Source organism: Meleagris gallopavo, chromosome 3, assembly GCF_000146605.3.
Source record: "Meleagris gallopavo isolate NT-WF06-2002-E0010 breed Aviagen turkey brand Nicholas breeding stock chromosome 3, Turkey_5.1, whole genome shotgun sequence".
In the NCBI taxonomy this organism is placed as follows: Eukaryota; Metazoa; Chordata; class Aves; order Galliformes; family Phasianidae; genus Meleagris; species Meleagris gallopavo.
In genome coordinates this window covers 4,617,253-4,629,351 of record NC_015013.2, presented here as the reverse complement: position 1 = coordinate 4,629,351, position 12,099 = coordinate 4,617,253, and the positions used below count along the sequence as shown (strand labels likewise).

General features: G+C 38.5%; 1 protein-coding gene across 6 annotated transcripts in view; it reads right to left on the bottom strand.

Moving 5' to 3' along the window:
• Positions 1-12,099, bottom strand: part of KIAA0319 (KIAA0319 ortholog) — a 54,993-nt gene that overhangs the window by 8,364 nt on the left and 34,530 nt on the right. For 5 of the 6 annotated variants that reach the window (XM_019613698.2, XM_019613695.2, XM_010708288.3 and 2 more), the window contains 9 exons: positions 11,214-11,346; positions 10,183-10,331; positions 9,143-9,294; positions 8,324-8,462; positions 6,383-6,542; positions 4,779-4,921; positions 3,464-3,586; positions 1,966-2,056; positions 444-535 (listed from right to left, as the gene is read on the bottom strand). In XM_019613698.2, coding sequence (XP_019469243.1) covers positions 444-535; positions 1,966-2,056; positions 3,464-3,586; positions 4,779-4,921; positions 6,383-6,542; positions 8,324-8,462; positions 9,143-9,294; positions 10,183-10,331; positions 11,214-11,346 — 1,182 coding nt within the window. The remainder of the gene's footprint in view (positions 1-443; positions 536-1,965; positions 2,057-3,463; positions 3,587-4,778; positions 4,922-6,382; positions 6,543-8,323; positions 8,463-9,142; positions 9,295-10,182; positions 10,332-11,213; positions 11,347-12,099) is intronic. The other variant, XM_019613699.2, reaches the window with a different exon arrangement.

The window sequence follows — 12,099 nt, the reverse complement described above, 5'->3', positions numbered from 1 at the left end:
GGATTCTAATATTTTCCCTGCTAAAAACTGAAACAAAGCGAATTAAAATATATGTGAACAGGAGTTAGCAGCTGGAGTACCTGATGCCTAAGAGGGCACTTATGGTCCAGAAGGGAATCGTCATGCACCGATAAAATTAGATCTAAATTATGAAGTGTGTGTGTGAGGGAAAGGAGGTTACATGAAAAAGGTCTGAGGGACAATCAGATGCTCTAAATTACAGTTAGTGAAGAAGCTCGGAACTTTGTCTGATCCCTAGGCATGCTGAAAGGAATGAAGTTATTCTTGTCCAACCATTTTTCCATCTTTGCTTGCCTCTGTCATTCCCAGCCAACTCCAGCTTCTGTGCTCCTCCTGACTGCACATAACAATTTAAAACCACTGACTGTAAACTTAGTAGATGAGTTCAGCTTACACTGCTTGAAGAAAGACATAGCTCTTACCATATTTGGGTCGTAGCTCCATTCTCTCCTGCTCATCTATATTATCTAGGATGGTATATTTTGTTTTCTTTCTTATCTTAGTCCTCTTTCTGCTAAAAAGGAAATTACCACAAAGATATTTAGTTCTCACATAAATCCACCTATATTCCCACATAGCTACATACCCTCTATATAGAACCTCCACTCAAGATGAGTTGTTCCAGTTTATACCCATAAAAAGCAGCTGCACAATCTGGACCAGAGAGTAGAATTTATTTGGTCTGTCTTATACATAAAGATGAAGAAATCAGGAAAGGTTGACCTTATTTCCTAGCCCACAGACGTTCAGTTTGTTCAATTCCAACACATTAGCTAGATGCAAGATAGACACATCAATTAGTTCCCAAAAAAATTTCTGAAAGAATTGCTTAGTTCCTAAACTGAATTGTTTAGATGTTTCCTTATTTGCTTGGTTGTTTTAAAACTAAGAGAGTTTAAGTAAAGCTTGTCTGGATATATTTATAGAGGAAACCAGTCAAAAACAGAGAACGGGTCCCTCATACAGTTGCAGGGACAAAGCTCCACTGGTCTGTAGCCAAAAATTGACCTGGTTTTTCCTTATTCTTCTCCAGCATTCACTCCTACAGTGCTGCAAATCCTCACCTTCAGTTTCAGATGTTTATGTAAGGACAAAAGCAAGGAAGCAGCTAACTCCATGAACATCCTCTTTCTTAGCAAATCTACACAAGCCTTTAAGGCTGCATCCCAAACTTACATAAGACATACTTCTATTTAAACATTTTCTACTAAATAGGACTGTTCCTTCAACCATAATAAGAAAGCAATACCAACACCTGTGCATTTCAAACAGCATCCCTTACACACTGAAAAGATACCCTAGATAAAGTTAAAAGTCCAGGAAGATTATGATAATGTCTCATTTTTGATAACACTTTAACATCTCTTTGATGTGCTTTTTCATGCAGCAGCAAAAAATCTAGTTACAGAATTTGAACAGACTTCTGTTTCTAATAATTTCTTAATGGCTCACTAGAAAAGACAAGGTAGGATGTTGGGGTGCACAGAGGAGAAAAAAATATACAGTCATGTCTACTTTTCCTGTCAAAGACAGGAGGAGAGCAGCTCCATTTGCATGTCCCATCTCAGTGACCTTCAGGATGTGACCCTTATTTTTTTTGTTAGCATGGAGTAGCTGGAGGACTCAGTGTGACAAGATCATGAAAATCTGCACTACACACTCAGCGTTTTAACACAAATAAACTTTTAATTTGAAGGATATTCCTGCACTGGCTTTTTGTTTTTCAAAATACAGAAGAATGCAAAAAGCCACAGAAAGATATTCCTCTTTTTTTGCTTGTTTCCCCCCCCCCAAAAAAAGGAAAGCATATACGTACAGAAACAACTGGAGGAAGCTTTGTTTGTAAGGAGTTGAGTGGTTTAGTACTAAGGACTGGACTAAAATATGGCAGCTGTGTGCAGTTGTTGCTTATACCCCAATTACAAAGAAACACAAATCATGTACCTTTTACAGCAGCAGATGCAGAACCAGGCAAGCCCTATCAAGACCACAATTGTAATGAAAGCAGACAGAGTCACATAGAGTATACTCCACTCTGAAAAAAAAAACATAACAGTGCTTTGTAAAGTAATATGTGTAGGATAATTTCGAATACCTTTCTATTAATTTCTATTAATCCTTGTCAATGGGAAGTGCCAACGGGAGTACAGGAGATATCAGCACCCTCATATCATCTCAGAAGAATGTATTCTTACAGAATACGTGCGTTTTCAAAAACTTTTCTCCACCCTACTCCTTTTTCTATCATAAAATAGCCAAAATTCACATTCACAAAAGCTGGAATTCAAGAGGATAATGTAACCATCTCAGTCCTCGTTCTCTAATTCAAACATAGTTGTACCCTGTCTGACATTTCAGCAATGCTTTAAGAGAACAACTGATCAGTGACAGATTCCTCTACTTGATATTTCGATTTTTAAATTTTCAGTTGGTCAATTACCAACCACTACTAACAGATAATTTGCCCACGGTTTACTTTAGGGCTTGTAGCAAATGCCAATTTCTACAGCATTACTTTTTGGGTTGACATTTAAGCACCACTTCTCCCAAGCTCAAGACTAGTGCATCCCTAAGAGTAAGAAATCAGGCAAAAGTGGTAGGAAACCACCGTGGATGAGCAAGGAACTGATGGAAAAACTCAAAGGGAAAAAGAAAGTTTATGAAACTTTGAAAAAGGGCCTGCCCACTTGGGAGTAATACTGGAAGGGGTGGAGTTTAAGGTTCTGGGAAGTATCTCTCTATTTAGAAGACTGTTTGCCTTGGGGAGTTTTCCAGTGAGCCCTTATCTTCAGAGTGGGGTAAGATATTCCTTTCTTAATATCAGATTGTGACTAAATACTTTTCTAGGATTATCTGAAAACAGGTCAGAGGCAACTACTAAGTGCTTCTACTTCATACCATGGAGCAGGGAGGCTAGACTTGATGATCCCCAGAGGTCCCTTCCAGCCCCTAAGATTCTGTGATACTTAAAGGCTAGTGCATTGCTCAGCAAAATGTCTCTAATCTTCAGAGTACTAAAAGTTCAGCTTCTCTTAAACTATGTAAAATACCTATTTAGTTAAATTAAAACTGTTTCAACTAATTTAGATAAGAGGTCCCTATGTAATATTAAATGGGCTTACTTGATTTGTTAGGTGTGCCATGGAATACAGACGTGATTAAAATGATGAAACTAGATTGTATTTCCCAGGTGCAACAGGTAAAGTGGGAAAAAAAAAACAAACAAACAAACCTCAGTGTAGTTAATCAGCTTAAGAAATTAAAGATTAATAGATGACTATATTGCTCAGTCCAGAACACCAGCGTTTGCTTTCCTTAGGTCAGGTCACATTTCTGGCATGGAAGCATCAAACAATAACTCAGAAAATGTAAGTTGTTGCTTTCTTTTTCAGCTTTGCAAAAACCTGAATGCACAACATACACAAAAAGAAAAATGACTCACCACAGTTACTCTCGCCATCATTTAGATAACGATTAATTAAGTTTTCCATCCACAGCTGGTAGCAAATACAGCGCTTCGTTAAAGGATCACAATGTCCATGCCCAGAGCATTTTAAAAGACATGCTAAGAACAATAACAAACATAAGTTAGCTGTATAAATAGACAAATTGCTATGCATTCTCTTACTGTGAGACTAGGTAGGTGGTAAAGCATCTAATTCATAACCTTCTCGATGTCATGTATTCAGTAGGTGTGCGTTTCAGCAGGCTGAGAAAGATGAGAATATCTTATGCATACAATGCTGAAATTGCATGCAAGTTGATTCATCCAACCACAAGTAATGATGAATTGAAGTTGCAGAGTTCAGACTTCCTCCTTTATTTATGACATATTTGTAAGAACTTTTAAAATACCTGAGATCTCAGGAATGCCAGTATTACCAAGTATTGTAAGACAAGCATCACACCACCAAAGTGCATTTCAGTATTTTGTAACTGGATTGCAGGATCTGAACAGTTGCACATCATATGCTTACAGTAGAATCCGTTGCTAGAACAATATGTCACATTAGAATAAAGTAAGGTTATTCCTCTTAAACTTATAGTGGCAGATTTGCTATGTTTGCAGCAAACCATTAAGCAGTATTTTCAAGAGATACCTATACATTCTGGTAACCCAAGTGTATTTACAATAAAACAACAGTCCTTTTCAACACGTGAACAAAATCAGAATTTACGACTATTTTTAGTGCTACAGGTGCATACTCTGTTTGCATTTGGATTGTTATCTCCTGATTTTTAAATGACGGAGGAAGTCATATCTGTAATACGAGTGTCATAAAGGGGTCATGTTACTAGCACAGTTTAATGTCAGGCTAGGCTTTGAAGCAAAAGTTTACTATGAAACCCCCTAGGGCCCACTTATGACGCAAATATAAACTCCTTAGAAGACAATGTGAACACAGTGATGAGCTGACCATTTGGCCTGCTACAGACAGAGAAAGTCTGCATTATACACCTATTACTGAACACTAAAAGCCTTGAAGAGACATGGAACGTTCTATAATATGGCTATAGACAGGTTTGCTCATCCTCCAACAAAAGATTATACGAGTAGTGAATCTTTCTCCTTGTTTCCCAGGTCTTCCTAATCTATGTCAGGTAAGGCTTTATCTATAACAGCAGGCAAAAGCATATCTTTAAAAGAACACAAGTAGCTGGTACCAGTTTAACACACACGAGCATGCATTTTAAGTATCATCCTCAATGTCATCTTCCAGAAAGAAAAAATCCCAGACACCAGATGGTAAACATACCTGCTGTGTCAACTCGCAGGACTTTAAAAAGCAGAAAGTCAGCCTTCTCTTTCAGAAGCTGCACATGCAGAGTTCGAGACACATCCGATGCCTTGATCACCTTGGAAGGATGCCCGTTCTGCACGTAAAACACAACTGCAGTGCTGTAGAAAGAACAGTATAGGTTAAGGCTGCTGTCTAAGATGACTTTTGTCAGGTTTTCAGTTGACAGCCTTCGGTTTCGCTTGTTTCTGAAAAGCAAATATCACTACTGATACAGATTAGGGAACTCTGTCAATACATCAGCCAGCTCTATCCAAATATCACAGCAACTGCATTTTATTCTGAGCCAGAAGCACCAGTAGGTTCTTCAGTTTCTTCACAGCAGAAGAGTGAGAACAAGAAAGGTCTTCCTGACTCTCACTTTACGAGAAGAATGTACTCAATGTCTGCTTTCACTCCACTTGTCTAGAACCTATCACAAAGCATCCCAAAGCAGTCAGAGGAAATCTAGAAAATTCAAGAAGTGTTGGTATTTTTGATCTCATCCAACATCATGTGCTTCAGGGAACATCTCTAGTTGAAAAGCAGTAGTTGGAAGCTGGAATTCAACATAGAATCTTTAAGGCTGGAAAAGAAAACCAAAGTTCATTTAGTCTGACCATCAACCTATCACTACCATGCCTGCCAACCTGGACACACCATGGTCATGTCACTCAATGCCATATCTACCCCTTCTTGAAAATCTCCAGACATGGTGATTTCCAACACTTTCCTGGGCATCCTGTTCCAATACCTCATGATTCTTTCTAAAACAATTTTTTTCCTAATTTTCAACCTGAACTTTAAGGTAGTATAGCCATTTTTTGGCTGACACTGGATTTTCTTTTCCTTTTTTTAATGTTAAGAGCTTCCCAGAGAGGTGAATAAATACTAAAATAGATTTTTAAATCACCAAGCAGTTAACAAGAAGTAATTTAGAATATGATGTCAACAGGTTTTTAACAATCATGCTGCATATGGCTACTTCCACACCTCTACAAACAGAAAAGATATTTACTTTGAAGTAGGTATAATATATAGAATACTGCAAAATCTGCTGATTTTTCTGTAAAAAAAATGATTTTTTCTTATCAGTTACCTGGAGAAATGTACTTAAGTACATAAAGTACTTAAAAGTATCAGAAGCTTAGAGAGGAAAAAAAGGGAACCAAAGTAACCGTGATAGGATACAGCTGGAAACTTATTTTGAAATACAGTATTTGCTTCACTGGGAGAAGGTCTGTCCATCTTATTCCAGCCAGCATTTGGGAAAAATAGTAACTCTACATGGAACAGAGACACTGAAATTCTGCATGAACTTTCTTTGAAGGAATAAAAGATAATTAAGGGAATAAAAAAAGATAATCTATGCAGAGGATTTTTTTAAATAAAATATTTAAAAACTAAGCTCTTGGAGAGCTCACTTCATCAATTTCCTACCACAACAGAGGAAACTTACTTCTTAAAGTATATACAGTAGCATCTTCAATAACATTTTCTACATTATTTTGCAACTAACTACGAGCTGTGAAAGACTTGATGAAAATCATAAATCTTCCTGGCACAGCAGGGCATCTTTGTACCTTATATCTGAGAATGCTTGTATCTTCTGAACTTTGATATCTGAATCCAAGACATTCAGCAATACAGCTAGTTGTCTCACCAGTGTGTCCTTCTGCTGTTCACTCAGCTGTCCCACCTCAACTTGCAGAATCAGCTCCACCAGACCACTCTTTTTGGGATCTAACAGAAGAAAGACACGGTATGGTATCAGAGCCTGGAAAATATTTCAGTACTGAATGAAGACAACATGTGGTATTACAGTTATTTATCAATACTGCATTTTCCTGAATAAGACCAACATCACTTATAAGGCACCCCTTTTGTGCTCCTACAAAAGTACTCAGCCTGCTTTTTCACATTATTTCTGAAATAAATCTGGTAGGTCCTAAGATAACAATCCACCAATCAGTGGATCAGTAGACCAATCAGGTCCTAAGATAACAATCAGTTCGTGAAAAAAACATTTCAGTGTGTATTTCAGCATTACCACATCTCTGTGCAGAATAACAACGTCTGTTTCCCCTAATGCTGTCACATGAAGGTCTGAGGTAAGTGCTGGGTAAGTCTAATTTTTAAGTTACCTGCTGGTGATCTACTACTGGCTACCAATGAGGAAAAGGGATGCAAAGACAGACTCACAGGGTAGTATCCAAGACTTAGTGAATGAGCCTAAATGGGGACAGTCAGATTCAGAAATACCAAAAATATTTCTTTTCAAACATGAGAAATATGTTCAAATAATATTTGCGTTTCTAGAATGTTTTGCAAACAAAACAAGCTTCACAGATATGCAATGATACTTTGAGCAAACTATCACATGACTACATTCAATAATAAAGTGAGGAAGAAATAAAATAATTGCCCAGGAACCAGACAAACATGAAATCTGACAGACTTGCCACACATTAATTTCCTGAAAACCCAACTCATTGTTTCCATCACATAATCACCTAATTTACATTTGAAGACAAGACTATATATGAGTAATATCAGACCATGACAAGCCAATTTAAAACATTCTGAAAGTCTTGGGGGTTTGTTTTTGTCCTTCAGAGTAAGAGAAGGAATAAAACAACACAAACACACTATTGCAGCATTTGTACCTAAACTTAATGCACAGTTCCCTTGCTATTGGCCAAACCCATCAATAACCACAAAAACAAACAAGAAACTTCAATTTATGACAGAAAACCAAAAAGTAGCTAAATGAAAACATTAAGTGCTGTTGTTTATAACCTGGTAGGTGGCTCAACATCACGCAGTCATTTGCTCACTTCCCCTCTTCCCAATGGAATGGGGGAGAGAATAAAAAAAAAAGTAGAACTTGTAGGTTAATCAAACTATTTACTAAGGCAGAGAAAAAGAAAAGGAAAATAGTCATGACTGTATACATATAAAAATGTATATAACAAGTGATGAACAAGCAATTGCTCACCACCACCCTCTGAGCAGCTGAAGAGAGCAAGATGCAGTCCCTCCCTCTTCAAAACTTGTGCTTGATGTCAAATAGTATGGAATATCCCTTTGGCCAGTTTAAGTTAGCTGTCCTAATTCTATTCCCTCCCAGCTCCTTGGGCTCTTTGCTGTGAACAGCCTTGGCTTAGCAGGCAACTATAAACATCGGTGTGTTATTAACGTTGTTTTTCTCCTAGAACCCAAACACAGCATCATAGCAGACACTCCAAATAAAGGAATTCTGTCTCAGCTGAAACTAAGAGAGTAAGATGTGTAATTTTCAGATATTTATCTATCTAGGACAGCAATGCTGCAAATGGTGGGAAAGAAGAACTCCGACACGTCTTGTTCAACACACACAATGCCAACTGAGAGAAGTGCAATCAGATGATAGGAAAAGAGAATTGTGTTTTAGCCTGACAAAATCTTGTCAACACTGGAAGAAGAGAAAAGGAGAACAAAGATGAGGTATTCACAACGTATCGATGACCTTTTAATTGTCATACCAGGCCGCACTTCAACAGTAGCAGAGTCAATATCTGAATCTCCTTTGGCATCTGTCACTTTCAAGTGAAAGATATAGATTCCTTCCACCAGATTAGTTAGCTGCAATACTGCTTCATGGTCTGAGCCATGGATCACATCCTGCAAAAACAGGCACCAGGATGGTTATACCCTCAGATAAAATTGCAGATATGAATATCAACTCAGGTATCTGATATGACAGTGTGAGTTCTTGCTTTAGCTTTATGACAAATGTGACCTATCCACAATTCATAGCAGTATAATGCAAATTTGCAAGTGGGAGTTAATAAGGATCTCTGCATACAGTACAGATTCTTCTCATTAAAACAAAATGCAGAACAAAACAAAATAAAAACCACCTCAGATAGAACAGCTGACATCCTCAAGTCCCCATTTACCTGAAAACCCGAGACAGTCACATTATTATTTCTCAATTTTACTCTAGTATAATTAGTTCTGCTTTCTTGTATATTACTTCCTCTCCTTGAAGTTTATGAATGTTCAACATTTCTGCCAGCTGTAACTGAAATCTCTCCACTCCTTCTCATATACTTAAGTGAATTACTTCTAGAAGCTTTGCTATCATCTTACCTTCTCCTCTCTCAGTTCTTACCAATTTGCACTACTGAAAATGACACAAGCTACTTGAACCAAAGCATTAGAGAGAGCCGAGGAGATAAATCAGATGTAGACAGCATCCTCTATTGCATCTCATGAGTCATCCCTGCTTGCCCTTCTGCAGTGAAGCAACATACCTAAGAGCTGAATTTGAGTCCAGTTAAAACCTTCAAAAAACTCACCCCAGCTGCCGGGCTTTGACCATCCCGAATCCACAGATAAGACACAATCCCCTGGTCATCAGCAGATCTTGAGCCATCCAAGGTAACAGAGTTATTGGGAAGCACCAGAACATGCTTCCCACCAGCATGTGCCCGGGGTGGACTGTTGTTTTCTAGCCATAAAAGTAGTGGAGAAGAATTTGCTTTCAATTCATGCAAGGTGTGACATACCATTGCCAATACACCCACACTTTATTTCTCTACCCTGATGATTACAGGCACTAAAAAGAGAATCTTGTATCAAAGGGACAGGAAAAAGATGAGAGGGTATACAGAATTTGGCTCTGGAATTACAATAATCTGACAAAAGCAGATCTGCAACCTGAGAAGAACACTGCCAAGAAATATTATCCAAAAAATATATTTTAAAGCACTGTGGGGTACTTTATTTGTAGTCCCACAGCAATTTTTGCATCTGATCACCTCAGTCAAGAAGTTTTCTACCTGCCTTAGAAACACAGCTCAGCATGAGAGCACGATGCTGGGCTCTGCATAATAGAAGCTTGTGTGAAATCTTACTTTTTCATATCTGTATTTAAGCAAAGAGTATCCAATAGTAACTACAGATCCTGAATGCTTTTTGCTCACTGCTAGCAGTGAAATTATAACATGAACTGTGAGTATGACCAAAATCACCAGAGAAGTATGAAAACATTTTCTTTCCAGAAGCAAGACATCACTGACTTCTGTGTAGAACATAACTGATAAGACAGAGCTCTGGAAAGCTGTGATGATAAATGAAATGCCTCACTGGTCTGATTATTAGCTGGAGAGAGAGGGGGAGAGAGAGGGTGGGGTGGAAGGCAGAGAGAGATGTAAAAGCAGGAAGTGATTTTAGCAGTTACTTGCAATACTCCTTTATTACAAAATGGCAGTTATTCTTCTTGAATCCCTTGAAAGATGACAACATATACATTAGCCATTCCTATTCTGAGTTTCTTTACGTTGTCAGTGACTAAACTAACTGCCTACTATATCCTAAGTAGCAGCAATAGGCTTACCTTCCTTCACAGTAATAGACAGCATACATGCACTGCTTAACCCCTGCTGGTCTTTAACTGTCAGTCTGAAGCGATAGGTGCCAACCTGAAGACCAGACACAGTTGCTACAGCTTTGTCACCATTTTCCATCTGCACGTAGCTTGGCCCACTGAAACAAAACGTCTCATAAAAACTATTTGTCAAAGCCAGACAAAATTCTCTCAGAGCAGCATCACTCACATCATTTGCTGTTATTATGGGGTTCCATCACTTCTACAAGCACTGACAGTAAAGAAATTATGACAACGAGTTTAGATTAGAGAGTTCATAATTGCATCTTTTTCTAGAAATTCAAAACACTCAAGCAGCACACATACCATCATTAGAAGAGCAGAAAATGCACCTCAGATCAGCCTCCTTGCTGTACTATTCTGTGGGAGCATATGCAAACGCTGCTGGTCTAAAAGTCACTTGCAACAAATTTATTTCTGTACCATGGACAGGACAGCTGCACAAACTAATACCTTTGTTCTTTTATTAAGGATCAATTAGCTCCATATTTGAGCATACAATTACAAGCTTCTCTACAGCATTTTTAATCGCTATTCAACAGTGCTTCAGTCATTTCTAATGAAAGCTCTGGCTAAAGGGATTGTTTGGATAATTTTTCCTTTGTTATCCAACAAACAGAAGAGATTATAAAAGCACTGACAGGAAAAATTACACATTACAGGAGAGTAGCTACGCCTGTTGCCCTCCTTAATGGAAGATAAGAGAGTTCCTGTAATTTCCTCATAAAACAACTTTGTAACTCCAGGTTTCAAGATGACACAGAATAAAACATAAGCAGGCCCAGATGAATTTAAAATTCTTACTTCTCAACCTATTACCACCTAAGAAGGAAAACTCTCAAAGCAATTTTCAAACACTGCTTCACCCAACAGTATTGATTAAGAAGCTCTGGAAGTCAAGCAATTTCACTTTTTTCTCTCCCTCTTTTTTATTCTCTAAACTGTAGATTAGTAATATATCCCTTTAGGTACCTGATTACCTGATATTTTCCCAATGATAGAGGACAATGCCTTGGTCATCTTGGCTTCTGCTTCCATCCAGTGTAGTACTTTCTACTGGGAACGTCAATTCCTTGTCAGGGCCAGCCACTGCTACTGGAGGGCTGTTGTTTTCTGTAAAAAGATTTAGTGTATCACATTTGCTAGTTAGTCACTAAGAATGTCAATCAGCAAGATTTTACACAGAATATAAAATTAGAAGCCTGCCAGGAGGCTCAAAAGCATGAAACAGAGAGTCAGAGAACCACACAGTGGCTTAAGTTGGAAGGGATCTCTGGGTTCACCTGGTCCAGCCCCTGCTCAAACAGGGAAACCTAGAGCAGTTGTCCAGGCTCATGTTAAGGAGGCTTTTGAAGATCTCCAAGAGGAGACTCCACAGCCTGTTTAGACAACCTGCACCAGTGCTCCATCACCCATAAAGCACACAGGTGTTCCAGGTGTTCAGAGGGAACCTCTTATGTTCCAGTTTATACCCACTGCCCTAGCATTGCTGCTGAAGAGTATGACTCCATCTTCTCTGCAACCTCCCTTTGGGTATATATGCCATTAAGACCTCCTTCTGTTCTCCCCTCATCAACCAGGTTGGTGATTTGATAACAGGAGCTCATCTGGTTGGTTAGGCATGACTTCCTCTTGGTGAACCTGAGCTGACTGCCTTGAGGATTTTCTTGTTCTTCTTGTCCCTGGAAATGGTTTCTAGCATTAAGTTGTTCCATCACTTCCTAGGGATTGAATATAACACACATAAACCAGTAAAAAGTACTTGGTGGGAGAGACCAGCTCTGCAACAAGTCAAATTCCACAGCAAGTTCTTCCCTGTCTCAGTCACATCTGAAGGCATGGTAACACTCCATGAACTCTGTAGTC